This window comes from Schistocerca nitens, chromosome 5, assembly GCF_023898315.1.
Source record: "Schistocerca nitens isolate TAMUIC-IGC-003100 chromosome 5, iqSchNite1.1, whole genome shotgun sequence".
NCBI classification, from domain to species: Eukaryota; Metazoa; Arthropoda; class Insecta; order Orthoptera; family Acrididae; genus Schistocerca; species Schistocerca nitens.
The window spans coordinates 771,152,528-771,175,532 of NC_064618.1; the positions used below are offsets into that span (position 1 = coordinate 771,152,528).

General features: G+C 43.1%; 1 protein-coding gene across 1 annotated transcript in view; it reads right to left on the reverse strand.

Annotated features, from left to right (window-relative positions):
• LOC126260711 (hemicentin-1-like) overlaps positions 1-23,005 on the reverse strand; it is a 768,668-nt gene that overhangs the window by 5,795 nt on the left and 739,868 nt on the right. Inside the window, exon 13 of the mRNA XM_049958048.1 lies at positions 7,286-7,630. Within this exon, the coding sequence (XP_049814005.1) occupies positions 7,286-7,630 (345 nt within the window). The remainder of the gene's footprint in view (positions 1-7,285; positions 7,631-23,005) is intronic.

Consider the following 23,005-nt stretch of genomic DNA (forward strand, 5'->3'; position numbering starts at 1 on the left):
GCAACGATAACCAGAAGTATTACTGAGACATTTCCAAGGCTGTGGGGCCACTTTTCATGGTAATATGTTATACAGTGTTGGTCAAGTAGACTGAGGATTTCTGAATATGGTATGGAGGCAGCCGCTGAACCATCTAAAATTTGGCTTCTGAAAATGCACTAGCACGATAGTCATTTTGTGTTTGGATTAATAGCTGTCTTGTGTGTGGAGTCACTTATCTTTTTGGTATTCTTCATGAGCGCAGCCTCAAATGACGCCGCAAATCCAAGAGTTGAAGAGATATTTGCATTGTAGACTCGTAGCCACAGTAAGGTCTTGGTTTTTGTTTTATTAAAAAGAGAAAGTAACAATCTTGCTCCGCGGGTGCTACCGATCAGTTAACACGGAATTCAGTGGAGGTACATGTCTGTCGTGCAGGGTGCGTAGTCATGCCAAATTACACACAAATAATCAATTATTGTTGGTTTCTACGTCTTAAGCTTACTGCAAAACTAATTAAAATGAGATCTACGCCAGGCGCGTTTCGCTTTTATTTACAGAGCACCTCCTGTGGACATTCGGGAAATATGGATACAAATGTTATTACATTATAGTTGATATACATCAAAATCAGTATTCCTTTCTAAAGTTTGCGTCCAATTTCCTGACGAAATTTTTGCCTATTGTTCACATATTCTGCAAACCACCGCTTTTTCCTTCGTTGATGGCGGAAGTTTAGATCGAAAGAAACTTCGTTGTAGATTTACACATAGCAGTTTCCCGCCTTTTTTGAAAGCACTTTTTCTCACCCTGAGTTGGCGTCATTTGCATTTAACCTCACTTTGGAAACAGAACTGCATTTACATGTGTTCCGCGCTCTGTGCAGTATTGCAGTGTTCGTGTTTGTTCATTAGCTTTTCGTGTATGCTGAGAATGTTGCCAGCTTGTGAAATATTTCTGCACAAATAATTCGTGTGTGTGTTTTACCTTTCCGCTATTGCTCTGCAAACCGAGGTTTTAAATTCACTTGCCCAGCGCTTGTTAGCTTCAGTTTTGCCTTGAAAATGGCAAGGTAGTCATCTGTCGAAATATCGTCGATTGTCGATAAAGCCACCCGACTGTATTCCCGTAAGTTATTTTAATGGAACGTTAAATAATTTTCTCGGGACATCTTAGACAGTTTGATTAAGAGCAACGAAATCTAACACGAATGCCTAGAAGCAGTTGTTATAAGCCACACCTGGAAAAGATGTTCAGTGGTCTAATGAAGATAAACTTATCAGATGGCATGTGCTGGTAATTAGTTTTTGAAAGAGAAGACCACCATTAATTGAGTATTGATGGCGAAAAAATAATTATTTGAGATGGTATTATGTGTTAAAGGTTTTCTATGGTAACGATACTTAATTGTGGATGTTTTTCAATATTTCTAGTGTTAACGTCATGTATTCATCGTGCTCGAAATTCCATGGCAATTCTGTCTCATTTGGAAGATATTTTTGAGTGTGGGCTACCCCCGAAACCCGTCTAGAAATGTAATAGAGACGAAGACCTAATAAGGTAAAGCCATGAGACATGCTCAGAGTTAACCACGGTAATATCAACGTATTTTCTGTAACGCATATTACTAAGGGCGGGAGGGAGTTTGCTTGATGCCCTACACAAAAAAGTTAAAAAACAGTTTTCGTTAACTGTTTTCAAAATTTTAGAAACACCATCCGTTTTAAAAAGGTACTTACGCATAAGAAGGGTCCATAACTTGAAAATGTAGCACAATTTTAGCAGTACCAACGCATTTTCCGTAATGTGTGGACAGAGAAGAGGGCTATTTGATGACCACCACAAAAATTGCAGAAAATAACGTTAAGTTCTATTAACAACATACTTTTTAAAGACATACAGATGTATGAGAAGGATCCTGAAGTTCAAAATATGAATATGAGATTCGTGAAGCAAAAGGAGACTGACAGTGCAATTAACATGGATGTTTATTTAGTCGGCGACCGGTTTTGGGATACGCCCATTCCCAAACCAAAGGTTTTCCAGGTAAAATATCCGCCAAAATAACAGCAAACAAAGTGCGTACTTATGCTTATAGTCCCACCTAATTTTCGCACTTAGTTTGCTGCTACAATCTTTGCCAAAGATTAGTTGGTGTGAGAATGGGCGTAGCCCGAAAGTGGTTACCGAGTAAATAAACATCCATTTTTAGTTGCAACTGTAGCTGTCTCTTTCTGCATCACAGTCTAAAAATGAGTTGCTGTCCCACTATACCCAGCGTGCTAGAGTTATGCAAATACGACATTTATTGGGAAAAGACATCATTACTATTTAGACTTACATTTCTGTTTTACGATTACCTGAAAATTTTAAAACATTTATTGAATCTGGTATAAGAAATCAGTAAAAACAATAAATATTTTTTTTAATTATTAAAATACGAAGTATGACTAGCTAACAGTATTTTCAGAACATGTGTTAAGGGGAGGTTTACTACCTTTTGGTTCAAAGAATCTGTTTTTTTTTTTTTTAATTGCATTTTTGGATCTATGAAAGTGTGTAAATCCACCCCTGAAACGGTTTTTCGGAATACGGAACGAAAATGTTTGTTATTCGCGGTTGAACAAAAAAATGCACCTGCCTGAAATCGGCCCTTTTCACGCACCAGTCTTTTTCTTTCGGAGGACGAGTTGTTGCACCGGTGCTAGGGAGGAAACACACAAAATTAAAATGAAAGTTTGAACGCGTGTGTCTGGAAGTTAGTCCCCTAGCATTTCCATTCTGATGCGAAGACTGAGGAGATTGTGACTTTCCTGGCAGTGAACAGCTTCAACGAAGGGTATTAAGCAATTCTGAAGACCACAACAACGATGGACGTCACTCTAGGACTCTATTCGACGCAATTCGCCAAGCATTCGGACGACCACCAGATTCAAGCGGCCGAAAACCGCATGTCACCGGCCGTACGAGCGGCTCTGGACCGGCGCAGGATGGCCCAGATGGAGCAGAACGCTCTCTTTGAGGAATAGGAAGACTAGTTTATGGACCCAGAATAGCAGATTGAACGTAAGCTGCATAATATTGCGTTTATATGTGGTCAAAACTTCAAACGTATTTTTCTCGAATTTACTTTTTTTTTTTTATTGCGTGATATGGTAACTTGAAATCTACTGAACCGATTGGCATGATTCTTTGTTTCCGACGAAGCTAACTAAATTGTCTAGGAGTTGTACCACTTTTATTACGATCCATCAACTACAAATAATTTTACTTGGATGACGAAGTCGACGGCTGGTCCCGGCGGAGGTTCGAGTTCTCCCTCGGGCATGGCGGTGTGTGTTTGTCCTTAAGCTGTCGGCACACGGACCGTGTTGTCGAACGTTAACGTTGAGCGTGCCAAGTTCAACGTGCTGCTGAACGCTCAGGAACGATGCGACTTGTGCATACGGTACGTGGGCCCCAACTTGGTATATGCGATCGCAACGCACTCCCGCGGCAGTTGAGGGGTGTTTCAAGTTCGTAAATCACACTGTGTACTCAACGGGCGCGCGTAAAACTACCACGTTAGCTCTATTAGAACGCACATTTCCTCCATCGTCCACGAAAAGGAAAGTACCATGTCCAATCAATGACACAGGCTTATAAAAGTTCCATTACAAACAGTGCGGTACAAATTTGGAATACTTCTCCGCATAAAATACACATTATTTCATCGTTCCCACATTTTAGTAAAACCCCAATGTCAGTCTTACTTGATCACTGTTCCTACCCGGTAGCAGAATCTTTGCAACACGTGAATTACGAGGCGTAAAAGAAAAAGTTGCAAAATATCTTTATACAAGTAGCGCAAGCTGTCCTGTAGATTAAGCCAATCGAACAGTCACCTCTCAAAAAAAGGTGAACTTATATTTACAGCAAATATTATAACATATACTTATATTAAACTAATAATAAAGTATCAGAACCTAATAAAAACGGGAATGTTATGGGAAAAAAATTTCAAGTGTTACGACGCGAACCACCGCCCCAACAAAAACTCATCCGTAGACAAAGACGATACTCACTACACTAAACCAACAGCACGCTTAGCGTACTCAATCACAATGTGTTACCCCTTGCTAAAAACGTTAATCGTAGGTAATTATGTTACTAATTGAAATTTAATTATAACAAATTGTACCAAGAACAATGCGTTTTGGGTGGGTCTTCAGTGTGTCGTTGCCCTCAAATAGCCTACTCTCATAATACGCCAGTTACAAAAATTCTTTTGCCACGAATATGATGTTTCTGATTATACTACTAGAACGAATCACACAACTAACGACGGGTTTTCCAGTGATTCTCAATTTGCTGGTGCTCAGAAACGGCATATACAGGGTGAGTCACCTCAGATTACCGCTGTATATATTTCGTAAACCACATCAAATACTGACGAATCGATTCCACAGACCGAACGTGAGGAGAGGGGCTAGTGTAATTGGTTAATACAAACCATAAAAAAATGCACGGAAGTATGTTTTATAACACATACCTACGTATTTTTAAATGGAACCTCGTTAGTTTTGTTAGCACATCTGAACATATAAACAAATACGTAATCAGTGCCGTTCGTTGCATTGTAAAATGTTAATTACATCCGGAGATATTGTAACCTAAAGTTGACGCTTGAGTACCACCCCTCCGCTGTTCGATCGTGTGTATCGGAGAGCACCGAATTACGTAGGGATCCAAAGGGAACGATGATGGACCTTAGGTACAGAAGAGACTGGAACAACACATTACGTCCACATGCTAACACCTTTTTATTGGTCTTTTTCACTGACGCACATGTACATTACCATGAGGGGTGAGGTACACGTACACACGTGGTTTCCGTTTTCAATTACGGAGTGGAATAGAATGTGTCCCGACATGTCAGGCCAATAGATGTTCAATGTGGTGGCTATCGTTTGCTGCACATAATTGCAATCTCTGGCGTAATGAATATCGTACACGCCGCAGTACATCTGGTGTAATGTCGCCGCAGGATGCCACAATACGTTGTTTCATATCCTATGGGGTTGTAGGCACATCACGGTACACGTTCTCTTTCAACGTACCCCACAGAAAGAAGTACAGAGGTGTAAGATCAGGCGAACGGGCTGGCCAATTTATGCGTCCTCCACGTCCTATGAAACGCCCGTCGAACATCCTGTCAAGGGTCAGCCTAGTGTTAATTGCGGAATGTGCAGGTGCACCATCATGCTGATACCACATACGTCGACGCGTCTCCAGTGGGACATTTTCGAGCAACGATGGCAGATCATTCTGTAGAAACGCGATGTATGTTGCAGATGTTTGGACCCCTGCAATGAAGTGAGGACCAATGAGGTGGTCGCCAATGATTCCGCACCATACATTTACAGTCCACGGTCGCTCTCGCTCTACCTGTGTGAGCCAGCGAGGATTGTCCACGGACCAGTAATGCATGTTCCGTAGATTCACTGCCCCGTGGTTTGTGAAACCCGCTTCATCGGTAAACAGGTAGAACTGGAACGCATTCTCTGTTAATGCCCATTGACAGAATTGCACTCGATGATTAAAGTCATCACCATGTAATTGCTGACGTAGCGACACATGAAACGGGTGAAAGCGGTGACGATGCAGTATGCGCATGACACTACTTTGACTCCGCCCACCGGCTCTCGCAATGCCCCGTGTACCCATGTGTGGGTTCATGGCAACAGTAGCTAACACACCAACTGCACCCGCTTCACCTGTGACGGGCCTGTTACGGACCCGTTTGCGTGCTACGACCATACCTGTTGCATACAGTTGGCGGTAGATGTTTTGCAATGTGCGGCACGTTGGATGCTCTCTGTCCGGGTACCGTTCTGCATACACCCTGCAGGCTTCAGCTGCATTTCGTCGACACTTGCCATAGATGAGTATCATCTCCGCCTTTTCAGAGTTCGAATACACCATGGTCACAGTTCCTACAACACTACACTATCACAGACGTCTGGTAAGACTGTGTACTACAGTTGGTCTGCGTGCGGAGACGAATGCAGAATAACAATAGCAGCAAGCGCTACATGCGGACACTGCGACAGCTAAACCAAACCACAACAGTGCACTACAGCCACACTCGTAAACACGGTCGTCATCGTAAACATGTCCCTGGAGATGCTGCTCACCGACCGTGACCCGTGCTTGTTACAACACGCAACTGAACGTCGGAGGTTTCAAGCGTCAACTTTAGGTTACAATATCTCCGGATGTAATTAACATTTTACAATGCAACAAACGGCACTGATTACGTATTTGTTTATATGTTCAGATGTGCTAACAAAACTAACGTGGTTCCATTTAAAAAAACGTAGGTTTGTGTTAAAAAACATACTTCCGTGCATTTTTGTATGGTTTGTATTAAACAATTACACTAGCCCCTCTCCTCACGTTCGGTCTGTGGAATCGGTTCGTCAGTATTTGATGTGGTTTACGAAATATATCCAGCGGTAACGTTAGGTGACTCACCCTGTATACATATCGGCTTGAAATGAGCGCCAATATGGCGCCTCACAACTCTGTACTGAAGGGAGATGGCGTGCGTGTGACGTAGGTGGCGTTGTGCCACCTCACTGGTCAACGCTCAGACGCACGCTCAGAATATCTGACATGCCAGATAATGCTCTGCACGCTCGGAAAGACTCCCGAACGTGCTATTCCACGCTATGACGTCAGAAACTCGGCACGCTCAGCGCTCGGATGCACGGTCCGTGTGCCGACGGCTTTAGGATAATTTAGGTTAAGTAGCGTATAAGCTTAGGGACTGATGACCTTAGCAGTTACGTCCCATAAGATTTCGCACACATTTGATTTTTTTTTTTTTACGAAGTCGATAAATCGATGAAAAAACGCAATTTTTTTTCAAATGGCCTCTATTTTGTTTCCTATGTTCCAAATAACTTTAGCGAGGTACAACTTCTAAAAACTCTTACATACTTCACTAACATCAACTCAATTTTGATTTCAGAATAGCCGGCTGACCTGTGACATACCGCGCATGGAGGTCTACATAGAAATTTAGTTTCATTCTGACGCCACTTCCGCCTTTGCTCTTCGACATTTCCGGCCGAAAAAATTTCGGTTTGTAGAGGAAATATCAATAAACATTTTGACCAAATTTGACATCGACATCTATAACATCTCCTGAGAAAAAAATTTTCAAACAACAAGCTTTTTTCGGGCCAAAGATGGTAAACCTCCCCTGAACGTAATGGTCGCAGCTTAAGCGCATCGAGGCAGACGGAAGAGCGGACGGTACCTGGGTAGGCGGCGTGCGAGATGATGTCGGGGTCGTCGGCCCCCCCGGGGTCTATTAGCTTGGCGGCTCCCGCGGGCGGCGCGCCGCCTACCGCCTTGTCGACGCAGTGTGGCCGCGCGCCCGGCAGCGCCGCCACCGCCCCTGCCCCCGCGGCGCCACCCCCGTTGTCGCCACGCGGGCCCAGCGCCGGCGGGTGGTCGTGGCGCTGCGAGCGGCACAGCAGCCGCGTCACGAGCGCGATGCCGACGCCCATCACGACCATGGAGGCGAGCACGGCCAGCACCAGCCACACCGCCATCAGCGACGAGCCGCCGCCCGCGGTCTCTGCGGCAGCGAGCGGGTTCCCTAGCTCAAGTTCACACTCGTAAACAAATGGCTCAAGGCTATATCCGCCAGACCCACAAATTAGGATACGTTGACCTTTTTTGTTAGTAATTCCAGTCATTTTCCTCGGATTCTCGTAACAGTTTCAGTTCACAAAGATAAGAAAACTGCCGTTTTTGCAACTGAAATTTGTTCTTCAGTATCAGACATGTTTCGTCTATTCCTGTTAGGCATCGACAGTGGTCGATGAGACATGTAAAGTTATTTAATTATACATATACTAATGTGAGATCTGTGATGATTTTTTGGCAATTTCTTTAGATTTAAATAATGTATTGCCAATTATATCATTTTGTTTTGCTTACGTTCATTTTTCCTACCTCATCCTCCAGGCGTTTGTTGTTCTGTATGTCCTAAATGCACATGGTATAGTTTTCTTCGAGTAAATACGAGCCCGCATCTCGTGGTCGTGCGGTAGCGTTCTCGCTTCCCACGCCCGGGTTCCCGGGTTCGATTCCCGGCGGGTCAGGGATTTTCTCTGCCTCGTGATGGCTGGGTGTTGTGTGCTGTCCTTAGGTTAGTTAGGTTTGAGTAGTTCTAAGTTCTAGGGGACTTATGACCACAGCGGTTGAGTCCCATAGTGCTCAGAGCCATCTGAACCATTTTTGAGTAAATACGTCTCTGCACGTAGCGTACGCCGCAGAAAATGTAACATGTTGGCATTGCTCTTGGTCACATGCTATAGAGCTGGTAGAGGCATCATGGGAAAGAACTGAGGGATTCTGGGAGAATGGAGTTGGATGACTCGGTGGGGATGGAGATTGGGTGGGTGGTGGGGCACTGTCAGTGATTACCTGTGTGTGTGTGTGTGTGCGTATTTACTTAATTATTATTCATTTACTTATTTGACTTATATTTTTACTGTGCCCCCCCGACCCACTATTCCCCCGTCCCCATCGAAATACCCACCTCGACTGTCGCAATGCCTTTCAGTCAATGCCCATGATCCGTCAATCACTTCTACTGCATGTGAGCAGAAGCACGGCACACATATGTAGATTTCTACAGTATAGCTTATGTGCAGAGAAGCAAATACTGGGAGAAATTTATAACACTTGCATTCAGCACTAATAGAAACAACAAACAGCAGGACGAATAGGTCACAAAAATGAATTTAAGTGAAAAATACTAATATATAATTGTAAATACAATCACAACATAATTGTAAATATAATACAAATAAATAATGGTAAAAACAAATCAAATTGAGAATCACTACAAATCTCACAAGAAAATTTTGTATAATTAAATAATTTTCATGTGTTCGAGACCACTGAAGATGTCCAACAAGAATAGGCGAAACATATCGGTACTCATCAATAAATTTCAGTTGAAAAAGACGCAAGTTTTCTTATTTTTATGATGAAACATAGTAGAAATTATTGAGATTTTTATTTCGTGGATTTGTAATTTGAAGTGTGCTGGGTAGTTTCCTATGGTTTCGGTTCATCTGTGGTGTTTGCACCCCGTAAAGTTCCACTCCTGATAACGCTGAGCTGGTCGTGCCTGAAGTACGAATATCAACATTTTATCCATTGTCTTCTCCAAGGGTCTGAGCGTGTACGAGAGCCAACATGTACTGGAGGCCAAATTCTTCTTTTAAGCCAATAGCAGTTGGTCGTGTACGTGCTGGTAGTGAGATTTTCAAGTATTTGAGAGTAGAGAATCGACTATGACAAAGTGAGAGAGAGATCGAAGTGGTCGCTTCGCGAGGGAATATACGTGGAATGAAAGTGCAATAAAGTTATATCGAATAATTGTCAGTCGTGCGGTGTTTCGATTTGAAATCGAAAATGTCATTCATAATCTCTTATCTCTTAGCCTGCTTAGATAAGCAGCTCACTCCTTCCTGTCCCACCAGGAGACAAGGGCGTACTCTATCTCTTCGACTTGACAACATTGTGCATGAGTTCGCTCTCTGCCCTTTTCCCCGATAACTTTATGATCGTTATCCAGGGACAATGCTGCGAGTCGTGGGACATGCACGCTGTAAAAATTTTCCGGTGTTGAATATGACTTTTTGAATGACTGTATGATTCTCTTCTGTACCAACTAAACTATTCGAGTCCCAGGAATGTAGGAAAGATCATTTCAAAATTTTTCATAGAATTGATCTCTATCTCTATCGTATGCATCGAACACAAGAATAAATTGGCAAAATGTGAACAATCGATTGTTTTAAGGAGGTGGTTCCACTTCGGTATATAATTTAAATCTTTTCACAAAATTAGTCTTTACTGACATAAAAACCAACGAATAATAAAGAAACAGCCAAAAAGCAAACAGTAATTTTTTTTAAAGTTGTGGTTTGACTTTGGAACTAACGGGACACACAATTCTCGACCACCCATGGTCTGATGAGATACATTTGAAAGCAATCCCACATCTCGAAACTTCCATGAACTTGTGGCGTCCAAAGCATTTGAACATGTAATCCAAAGTGTTGACTTAGTTTGCATTTATGTGAGAGTCCATCTAGCAGTATCTCTGATTATGTTTAACGGCTTTGTTTCAGTTTTTATCTGGTATTTCCTGAGTTTTTGCCCCTTGACTTTTGCGTCTATTACAACAACAAAGTGTATAGTACCTGCACCGTCTTTATTCAGTTGTGAATCATAATGCCTAAAATAAATTAGAGTTGTAAATAACAAAATATGACCCTAAGGTTTAATGTCAAAAGTACATACTGCTCCAGTGGTAACATTTCGGAACCACTAATATCAGCAGTAGTGCAAACACAAATTTAACGTCACAATAACTTTAGATATACCTGCTTTCGCGTTAATGATATCCTCAGTATGATCATTACAAAACAAACACGTTATAACCTCCTACAGTTACTTAGCACGATCTCGGCGCCGACAGTTGCTTTGAACGCTGTAAGTGACTGATAAAATGCACCACAAGCGTTCTTCGAGTACTACTAGATGTCTCTGTCTTGCATTAGGATCGGCGGTTTCATTCTAAAGGCACTACTACTTAAAAAATCAATAAATGGTGGTTTAAGGCAGAAACCATTGGTACTCAAAGGATTAAGGACCCGAGAAGCGTATCGCCCAGACTCGGTGGAAGACGCCTCAGAACTTTGTCTGCTATGTATGTGTACAAAATACAAGGGAAAAGTGTAATGATTGAGCCATAGTCGCCAAGTCGTAGGCTTGTTAGGTCAGCAGTTTAGAGTGTAGACTGCACAGACAGTTATTTCGAGCCATCCGCTGTGGTCTAGGGTTCTGTATACTATGTGTATTATATTGTTTTACTTTCCGTTAACCACGACTCCATTTAAAGTGGGTACTGGTTTCCAAGTGCCTACCTTGCACTGCAAAACTGCTTATGCGTCAATTATTTCTCTCTGTTGTGTTTGAGTCTTTTTAGTAATTTATGAATATTATTTGGATTGGTTTTTTGCAATTTGTCTCGTACTCGCGATTTATGGAAGTTCCTTTTAACTACCTGCCGTTAAAATTATTGATTAAATTTTATTTTTTCATTCTTTTATAGAACTAGCAGACGTTAACACAACGTAAATTGCTGCATACTCTTATGGCTGAGATTTGCATTCTAATTAACGCCATGTATGTCTGTTTCATTGAGACAAGCGCTACCCATTCATGAGATTTCAAGCAATATATCTCTGATTTCTACAGAGGGTAGATATCGCATTGTTTCATAGTTGATTATTGCCTCCTTTGATCTGCTGTTTTTTCAGTTGTTAATTACTATGTTAATAAATTTTTAGTGATGCTTGATGAATATTATTCGGAATATTTGTTACCTGAAATTTTTTCTTATTTTCTAGTACTTCTTTAATTCCTACTGTGCTTTACTGATTTCATTTTGAGACAGAATCTCTACAGAATGTTGCGAAGAAACCTGAATTGAAAATTGTTCAAATTTTAAATACCCAGCCGACCGGTGTAGCCGAGCGGCCCTAGGCGCTTCAGTCTGGAACCGCGCAACCGGTACGGTCGGATGTTCGAATCCTGCGTCGGGCTTGGATGTGTGTGATGTCCTTTGGCTAGTTAGGTTTTAGTAGTTCTGACCTCGGATGTTAAGTCCCATAGTGCTCAGAGCCATTTCAACTAGTTAAATACCAAATTTTTACTTCTGATTTTCTTGCTTTCATCTGAGTTGTCAAAGTTTATAACATCCGTTTGCTTAAATAAATTTATCTTTCCTGTGTACACTGTCAAGTTTTCGGTGGACTGGCACCTTACAACCCCGAACTCCCTCACTTGCTAATATATTTCTAATAGTGAATTTTAAAATTGAGATAAATGTCTGGGTTAAGTGTTATGTTTATTGTGGCTCGGCGCATTACTACATTCAGCTCCTCGGTTGCTAACGCGTATCAAACAGAGAATATTAAAAGTGAGATAAATGCCGATGGAATGTATGAAGTATAAGTGCAATAAGAATAAGAATATTAATTCGTAAATTCAGAGGAAATAGAGATAATACGAAGTCGTTAAGAAAGCTGCGTCGTTGTGATTTGCTTGAATATTAAAAGCTGTGGGTGCCTAAGGACAAACAATAATTGCCCTTTAACTTGTTTCAGTTAAACTTTTGTTTTTCGAGCGTTATATGCTGAATGACTTTATCGTTAGTGAAATAGTAAAGGTATCGACAAGAGAGTGTAAGCTGCAGTATTGTTAACATAATACTTTTTGTAGTATTGATAGTTTGAAATCGTTGTCTAGTAAACAGGAAGTATAACTGATACTTTGTACAGCAAAATTATTCAATTGCACCACGTGCGCCATACCGTGAATGAAACTGCAATGTAGTCAAGAGGGATGTGGAACTGGTATGAGGCACATGGTCACACCTCGTAACCCTCTAATGTTTCCCCATGTGTGAGATTTTGCCCCCCCCCCCCTCCCAACCAAATAATTTCCAACTGCCTTTTATTGAATTTGTGACTGCTAAAAGCAAATCAGTAATGGCAGGCTGTTTGAGACTCTGTCCATTATAGTATCGCGTTTCTTTTCATTTAATATGAGGCGTGCCAGGAATGGGGCACATGAGTACTCAGCTGCAAATGAATAGGACGGTTACTATCACTCCACTACACATTAGCGAATAGTGAGTGCGAGAAAACTGCAAAAATGAGACATTTCTGAGCGTTTCTTTGGCGGACGGGTCACTTGGATGAACTCGCGTCATTACTACTTCAGTTTCTCTACGTCTCTGTACGTTGGAGTTTTTCATCTCTGGTGGTTTTGTACGCATTTCTTAACTCAGAGGTTCGATGTTGATACTTCGATGGAAAAAATTCGAGCAAACATTCAATCCATCGTAGAAAAGATACACTGGTGGTTATTTATTGAAGGAAAATATCAAGTAATCGACTGAAGCATTCTAAATGGAGGACTGTGTAAATTGTTTGTGATAAAGACTCTGATTAATAAGCCTAGTTCGTAGGGTGTTACAGTTAAAATATTCAATAAAACACAGATATGAATGTCTGGACAGGGTCAGTTGCAGCCTTAGAACAAATAATATATAAGGTGTATGAAACAATGTATCCAAATTTGTACAGTAATTACGGAACCGTGGCGCTGTCGACGTTGGTTCAGTGGTTTTCTTTGTTCAGTATCTCTCGCCAAATTGAAGCAATTATTACTAGAGGAATTCTAATGAGGGTAGTTTTAAAAGGCAAAGCAAACTGGCGTTGAGGGAGAGAGAAACCGGGGAGCAAGTACTTTCTTGCGGAGAGAAGAGGCGGAGCCACCATGTAACTCGCCGTACGCCACGGGCACTGTGTTGTGTCGTGTGTGGACCGTCGCTCCCGTTGGTGGGTTCTACCAGGCTAACGAAGAACATAGTTTATCAAAACAAGACATGGTTGTCTCACTGGGAGGTCCGCGATCGTTCAATAAGTAAAATATGGCGTTTCAGTCTTCGATCGCTATTCTTTATTTTCTATAACCGGTTTCGGGCTAGCTGCCCATCTTCAGATCATATGTTGTAGTTACAGAGAAACTTGTCCGTACAGAACACACAGTTCACTGTCATAAGTAAAGTAAATTTACTTTACTTATGACAGTGAACTGTGTGTTCTGTACGGACAAGTTACTCTGTAACTACAACATATGATCTAAAGATGGGCAGCTAGCCCGAAACCGGTTATAGAAAATAAAGAATAGCGATCGAAGACTGAAACGCCATATTTCACTTGAAGAACATAGTGTCCCAGTGTCGGCACTAGACACGTGTTGGTTCGTGAAAATGTGGTTCACCGCTTTCGGAAAATGTGGTTAATGTTTGTTTCCTATTGAAGGCATCGCTCCAGATACAGCTAGAGAGTCACGCTATTGCCGATAGCGGAAGGAACGTAGTCAGCTTTGGAGGGCCCGCTGAGTGTGGCTAATATACAGGGTGTTCAAAAAAATGTCGAATTTTTTGAGAGGTGGTACTACTCATCGAAACAAGAAAAATAGGTCCAATAAACATGGGTCCGGAAATGCATACTTTCTTAGATAAGCACATGTTTACAGGACGTGTTCAACGTTGCGTCCATCCATGGCAATGCACCCCACTGCCCTCCGGCGTAATGAATGACTGAACCTTTGAAGTATACCCGGTTGTTGTTGCACCTATTGGCACGCATTGAAGACGCGATCCTGCAGTGCCCGCTCATCGTTGATTGGCGTGGCTTAGACCAATTCCTTCAAGTGTCCCCACAGCGAAAAATCTAGGGGATTGTGGACTGGGGAACGAGCAGGGAAAGGTGTGAGGACGCCCGACCAATATAGCAGTCCTGAAATGCCTGCGTCAGATGTTCGCGCACATTGTGACGAAAGTGTGTTGGTGAGCCACAGTTGTACTTGTTGCTGCAGTGGCACAGCCCACAGCAAGTTAGACAACACATTAATGAGACATTCCAGCTAATGCGCCTAAGTTAACCTTTCTGGTAGCACGTATAGCACGATTAACCTAAAGCCAAGGACGGTTGCCCTTACGTTGCTTGACAATCGGTGTTGATGCCCTGTTTCCTACATTGCTTCGGGATTTACATCTGCCCTTACATGCCGGTTATGGAAATTTACAACACCCATCTCTCTTATGCACCCTACCTAATCGGTAAATAAAATCTTGGATGTGTGCAGTGGTCCGCAGCACACTTCTGCAACGGACATTGACAGAACCGCCGTCTTCTATGATAATAGTGTGGCCTTAGGACCTGAACGCGCTACAGGTGACATGGATACAGCATATGCTCATGAAGTACCCTCCAGATAAGAGAGAAGGACACACGCCTTCTGCTGCTTCTAATAGTCATACACGGGCCCCCGGGGGTTTCATCCACTTAACGCAGCACACTCTTGTCCAGGTCAAGCATGCGGATTGTGTGGGGCTTTCCACAGTCAGTATTCCGAGGTGCCAGGGTACCTGTGTCCCTTAGACGCTGGAAAAGTCTGCCGAACAGCTTATCAGAGGACACTCTGTGCTGAGGATATTTTCCAGCGTAGAGGTCACGGACTCACAGGCTAGGTCCATTTGCTACACCGTAGAATATCATATCCGCCATTTCGCTTGTTGATTAGTAGGCTCCTGTTGCTAACAAGTGGTCGAAGAGAGAAATTGTGAATGTAACACAACATCTGTAAATACAAACAGCGCAAAAACAGGAAACACGTAAGTGAATCCGCGCTTGGAAGACCGTAAAATACCAAGACACGTACTAAGGATTCACAGTAAGGAGCACAAACACGACGGAAATTAACGTAGTCTGCAACACGACTCGAACCACACAACTGACGGCAGACCGCCTAATGGTGGGTACAGTTTTGTTTTTAAGACATCACAATACCCTGCCGACACATTTAACGTAGCGCGAATGGAACGACGCCAATGGAACGACTGTGCTAATATTCGCGACCAAGCGTCTCGCAGCCCTTCCTATAGGCACATATTTATCTCGGAAAGTAAGCGTTTCCGGATCCATGCCTATAAGGGGCGTTCAAAAAGAAACGAGCCGGAGGCATACTTACAGAAACCATTACCTGCATGTATGAAGTTTTGACCCTGGCAGTTGAGACACTTATTCCACTGCGACACAAGGCGATGAATGGCTGTCTCATAAAGTTCCCGGGGCTGCGATGTTAACCAGTTCGGCACGTACAGCTGGACGTAGTTGTCCGAGGTGAATCGTTTGCCCCTCAGAGCCTTTTTAAGGGGACGACCAAAACGGTGAAATCATAGGGAGAGAGGTCCGGACTGAATGGAGGCTGACCGAGAACCTCCCATTTGAATTTCTGCAGAAGTGCCGCGACTGTGTTGGCTGTAAGAGGCGTTGCATTGTCGTGTAGCAGAATGATCTCATGAATGAGATTGCCTGGTCGATTTGATCGCTTGGCGAAGGGTGGTGAAGGTTTGCAAGTAACGCTTGGCATTCACTGTTGTCCCGTGCTACAGGAAGTGAATCAGAAGGGGGCCATCTTGGTCAAAGAAGAACGTCAGCTTAGCCTTCCCTGCACTCGTATGGACGGCGACTTCCAGCTGTATGTGCCGAACTGGTTAACATCGCCACCCCGGGAATTTTATGAGACAGCCATTCACCACCTTGTGTCACAGTGGGACAAGTGTCTCAACAGCCAGGGTCAATACTTCTAACACACACGTACTAGTTCCTGTGATTATGAATCCAGCTAGTTTCTTTCAGAAACGCCCCTGATATCTGACTAATTTTTCTTGTTTAGATGAGTACTACCACCTCTCAAAGTATTCGACATTTCCTTCTTGAACACGCTGTATATGGGACTGGAATTATAGCACAAGCAATGAAGGTTGCAAAGGGAGTTTTATTACAGTACAAAAAAATGTTCAAATGTGTGTGAAATCTTATGCGACTTAAATGCTAAGGTCATCAGTCACTAAGCTTACACACTAATTAACCTAAATCAGCCTAAGGAAAAACACACACACCCATGCCCGAGGGAGGACTCGAACCTCCGCCGGGACCAGCCGCAGAGTCTATGACTGCAGCGCCTTAGACCGCTCGGCATTACAGTACAAAATGTACGTTTGACCATCAGCTATTTTTTTATTTAAAATCCAAATATCGACCGGTTTCCGTCACAAATCATTAGGGTTAAAACAGTTTGGATCACAACACAATACATATCATTACTTAACTAATGGCCACGACCCATATGAAGAATATGCAATTATTTATGGAACGAAAAATGTGATGTTGTGGCCTAAACTGGTTTACCACTAATCTGTGAAGCTGGTATGTGACTGAAATAGGTCAGTATTTGGGTTTTAAATTAAGACACAGCTGATAGTCAGACATGCATTTCATGCATTTGACGGCGGTTAGTAGACACCTTCCAAAAATGTTCAAGTTTGATTACTGGTTACCATAGAGCTGTGGTGGCTCGTATGGATTCCATTTTCGACAGGATTCGCGCTCTTTGATTTGCGGCTGTTCGAGTCGGCTAAATATCGTGCGTCGGCACCTGGAGTGTTGTGGCCACCACGGGCGGCTATTGAGAAAGTGGACGCGAAATGTCTAGACACACGGAGTGCTTCTCCGCAAGACCGGGTAGTAGGATTCGGCATTTGCAGCAATTTTGGGATTAAAAGTCGCACGCCTCTACGTGATTTGACTAATTTAAATGCCTCTTATTTCAAACCCGATGTCTGAGCTACGATGAATGTTAAGGCTAGTTGGTAGCGCTAATATTATTAAATGTATTTGAGTACCTATCTTTTGATTGGCAAGTCCTCACACGGTTCATAATCATCTATTACATGTAAGGGCCCTCGTTGGTTTATTGTGTCGCTAAGGCAACAAATTTTTAAAGTGCACAATTGTTATGTATATTATCTGTTAATACGAGGTGTGGCTAGAAAAAAACCGGACTAGTACTGGTGAAACAATAAAACGAATGCAATAAGGCTGAAAGTCGCGTGGCCTGTCACGTGACTCTCGCTCCGCCTACTGCTCCAGTTTCATCTGCCTCCTGCACTCAGTCTGCCCGTGGCGTCTGTTTTAAGTAGTTGACGTTTTGTCTGTGCGTCGCAAAATGTTGAGTGTACAGAAAGAACAGCGTGTTAACATCAAATTTTGTTTCAAACTAGGAAAATCTGCAAGTGAAACGTTTGTAATGTTACAACAAGTGTACGGCGATGATTGTTTATCGCAAACACAAGTGTTTGAGTGGTTTAGACGATTTAAAGATGGCCGCGAAGACACCAGTGATGACACTCGCACTGGCAGTCCATTGTCAGCAAAAACTGATGCAAACATTGTAAAAATCGGTAAACTTGTTCGACAACATCGCCGTTTAACAATCAGAGCAGTGTCTGAGTTAACAGGAGTTGACAAGGAAAGTGTCGAACAAGTTTACCGATAAATAAGTTCTTTTAATGTGATGGTTAAACATATCTTGTCCCACCACACCTCCTAGTCCACAAGTTCGGAACTGCATGTTTGATCTAAAATAATTAATATTTCATTGTTTAAAATTTTGCCTGAAATTATTTTTTTTTTTTTTCCCGAAGGTCGCAGGTGCACCGTTTACAGCTGGAGGTTATTGAAGGGTATGGCGCCGTATTTCGCTAAGGGCAGTGTTCACTGCTGCTGTTTAAACTACTTCGTGTGCTACAAGTTGACATGGTATTCTGAGTTGCAGTACTGGCCCACTTTCCTGCTACGAAACTTAAGTTTCGGTTACTACTAAAGTGTCCACATCAATGTACCAAAAATCACATTATTAGTGTTTATGCTGCTTCGTGTTTGCATGACCATTTCTACCGAGGTGTACAAATTTTTCATAGTTGGTTTCACTCTAACTGACTTAGCTGCCATGCGTCTCATTTATGGGGAGACACGATGCAAGAGTCGACCAACAAGGCGGCGCCTGTCTGCAGAACTGTTTCCAGCGAGGAAGTTACCAAATCATATCACATTTCGAAGACTCGATGGCAGTGCTCGTGAAACAAGATCCTTTCTATCAAACCGATGAGAAACTGGTAGGCCTCGAAGTGCACGACCTGTTCAGTTTGAGGAAGCTGCGTTCTGACGAATGAGGGCAACCCAGCACCAGCACACGATTCGTAGCCCAGGAACTAAATATCTCCTGTGCCAATGTGTGCAACTTCCAGTACACGTCGGACATGAAACAACTGAAGTATCAGTAGGAACAATACCTATCAGCTAATGGATCTCCCCTGTGCATGTAATTCTGCCAATGGAATCTACTCGAGACGTAAATATTCATGACTTCCCAATCGTGTGTTTCCTTTACAGATGGGACTGTCTTCACAAAGCAAGAAATATTCAACAGTATCAACAGTCTTATCTGGAAACTGGAAAAACCTAAGGCATCTCATGTGTCCCTCCACCAACGCAGACTTATCATAAAAGTTTGGTCTATTATTGCTATTATTGTTTGATCAGGCCGTATCTTCTGCGTAACACCGTCGGTGGAGGACATTACCGTGTCTGTCTTCCTGGAGCGCCACTAGCAATGTTGCAAAATGTTTCGATTGCTGTCTGGTAATGACTATGGTTCCAACGTAATGAGGCCCAACCACACGTTGACGTTGACGTAGAGAACATTTAGATAACGTTCGTTCTTTGGATTGGGAGGGGTGCGTCAGTACCGTGGCTGCCACGTTCTTCCCATCTCTCTCCTGTGAAGTACTTTGTGTGTTGGGAGATGAAACGTTTAGCACACGAGACGCACATAGACAATCTACAACAGTTGGCTGTCCGTTTGGCTAAGGCTGCAGCCATTACTTGCAAAATATCCCGGTAATTTGAGCGTGCTACGCAATTAAAGAAAATTGAGGAAGTGTTAGATGACGATCAGTTTGGCTTCAGGAAAGGTAAAGGCACAAGAGGGGCAATTCTGACCTGGTGGTTGGCAATAATAATAACGGCGTGTGACGAGGGCCTCCAGTCGGGTAGACCGCTCGCCTGGTGCAAGTCTTTCGATTTGACGCCACTTCGGCGACTTGCGCGTCGATGGGGATGAAATGATGATGATTAGGACATCACAACACCCAGTCCCTAAGTGGAGAAAATCTCCGCCCCAGCCGGGCATCGAACTCGGGCCCTTAGGATTGACAGTCCGTCGCGCTGACCACTCAGCTACCGGGGGTGGACGGTTGGTCATGGAAACAACACTTACGAAAAAACGAGCCTCTTTCATAGGATTTATCGACCTGGAAAAAGCGTTCGACAATGCAAAATGGTGCAAGACGTTCGAAATTCTGCGGAAAATAGGGGTAAGTTACAGGAAGAGACGGGTAGTATACAAAAGGTACATGGGCCTCGAGGGAATAATAACAGTGGACAACCGAAAACGAAGTGTTCAGACTAAAAATGATACCATTCGCTGATGACATTGCTATCCTGAGTGATAGTGAAAAGAATTGTATGATCTTCTGAATGGAGTGAACAGTCTAATGAGGACAGCATATGGACTGAGAGTAAATGGAAGACAGAAATGAGAACGGCGAAAAACTTAATATCAGGATTGATGGTCACGAAGAAGATGAAGTTAAGAAATTGTATTAGTACCTAGGCTGGAAAATAACCAGCGTCGGACGGAGCAAGGAGAACACCAAAAGCAGACTAGCACTGGCAGAAAAGGCATTCCTGGCCGAGAGAACTCTGTCAGTATCAAACATAGGCCATAATTTGAGGAACACATTTCTGAGAATGTATGTTTGGAGACCAACATTGAATGGTAGCGAAACATAGAAAAACGGGAACAGAAGAGAATCGAAGCATTTAAGATACGGCGCTACAGACGGATGTTGAAAATTGGTTGGATTGATAAGGTAAGGGAATGAGGAGGTTCTGCGCAGAATGCGAGAGGAAAGGAATATACGGAAAAAACTGAGAAGGTGAAGGGACAAGATGATAGAACATCTATGAAGATATCAGGGAATGACTTCCATGGTACTAGAGGGATGTCTAGAGGGCAAAAACTGTAGAGAAAGACAGATATTGGAATACACCTAGTAAATACGTAAGGACGTAGGATGCAAATGCCAATGAAGAGGTTGGCACAGGAGAGGATTTCGTGGCCGGCCGCATCAAACCAGTCAAATGACTGGTGACTCAAAGAATCAAAAAAGCACACAGAATCCAGTTGCGCATTTTCAGTAGTATCTCTACATAAAGTAATACTCATAAAATGGCCATCTGAAAATGCTCGATGAACATCACTCATTTCAATAACTTCACGGACCGCTAGCGGTGAAACAGTGCACCTGTGGCACTATCGTCAGAGAACAAAGTGTTTTTATCTCATCTAAATACACAGAAATTTCATATACGTTCCCCTTTACACCATGTGTTTCATAGTGTCTTCATGAAACTGAAAAACATAATTTTTGCGCTGAATCCCCATTTTCTATAGATGGTCGACCAAATTTTCCGAAGCGAAAGAAAGAATTAAGAGTGCTTACTTGTTTTTGTAAGCTCTAGGCCTGAAGCTATTCGATGCTCTCAAGAAGAGAACTAACTGCATCCGGCGGGGCTACCGGTCCAAAGATATTCCTGCCCATATTACAATGCGCAGGGCAGTACTGGTACTCCACGAGTTCGAGCTGTGCAGAGGCAGAGCGCCGAATTGGCGACCCTGTCTGAGGCGCTGTGAATACTGTACGAGCCGACACTATGCAGAGCTGTGGTGAAAAGTTGCGACCACCGCGGGTGTATCCAGTAACAAACAGCAAGTGCAAAATCTTGCACGCTTACCGTTGCGGGTACTTGCAGCCACTGGCCAAGCGCACAGAGGCGAGATCTTGAGGCAAAACATATGCATAAATAATCATCAAGTACGTTGGAAATCCATGACAACGATCTAAATTCTACCCCGTTCCAGTCGCGAAGGTTCTCAGGAAGATAAACTGTTGGTAAACCGTCACGTCAGCTCGAATCTCTCTACTGTTACTTTCATGGCCTTTTCTCGAGATGTACGTACGAAGAACGTACGTCCTCGAAAACCTGTAAAGTGCATTTGTATAGATAGGTTTGGTGTAAACTATACAAATATACGCTATAGGTTCGCTAGTTTCAACTAAGCAGACCACCAAAACAACATTGCTACAAACTCTGAAACGTCCTTCTACATGGCAGAAAAATGTTCTCCCATATAACAGTCTGGCGTGAAACCTGTTAAAAAAATCGCTATCAATAGGTTTCGAGCTCCGAACTTTTAATTCAACGATTTGAAGCTCTACCAACTTACTTATCAGAAACATTCAGACTTAGAGCTTACAGATACGGTTTGCCTATACTCTGTAGTTCTGCTGATATTTTTAATTACCATTTACGGTTCTTCTAAAGGACGACAGCACACAGCAGGAACTAAATCAGTATTTTGTTTGTTGCTCTATCGACACACGAGTTTTGGTACCGATCTGAGTGTTTGACATCTGGAGGTTTGGGAGTGAGCATCTCTGTCACACATTCGCGCTCGCTAAATGAAGCTGTAAGTAAAAGCGCTGCTCTTTTTAGGATCTTCTCTTATTTCCTTTGTAAATACTACATAGTATGGCCGAAACAGGATTTTGTAAACCGTCTTCTTTGCGAGTGGCCTTCACTTCGCCGCGCGAGGTAGCCGCGCGGTCTGAGGCGTCTTGTCACACCTCGCGCTGTTCCTCCCGTCGGAGGTTGGAGTCCTCCCTCGGGCATGGGTATGTGTTAGTTTAAGTAGTGGTTTAAGTAGTGTGTAAGCTTACGGACCGAAGACCGTTTGGTTGGTTCAAATGGCTCTGAGCACTAGGGGATTTAACTGCTGTGGACATCAGTCCCCTAGAACTTAGAACTACTTAAACCTAACTAACCTAAGGAAATCACACACATCCATGCCCGAGGCAGGATTAAGGACATCACACACATCCATGCCCGAGGCAGGATTCGAACCTGCGACCGTAGCGGTCGCGTGGTTCCACACTGTAGCGCCTAGAACCGCTCAGCACTCCGGCCGACCACCAGTTTGGCCCTATAAGATCATATCACTTACCACTGCCTTCACTTCGACTTCCAGTGAATCCCAGTCTGGAACTGCCTTACCTGAGATTAGTTTTAGGAGGTCGTTTGTGTTTATTATTACTGCCTTGAGGAACAAAACGACGGTAATACTATCGTTGAAGACGTTAGTCCCATTAACGATGTTGTAGGAGTCCAGGTAACCTGAGAGCTATGGGAGCGTAGAAACTCTGGCATATGGACGATTTGATCGGTCCTGGAAACGTGAACGGACAGGTGAGGTTGTTAAGCAGAACGCTCGAAATAAGAGCCAAATCATGGTTCGAGTCCGGATCTGGCGGAAGTTTTCAGATGCACCAGTAGGTATAATT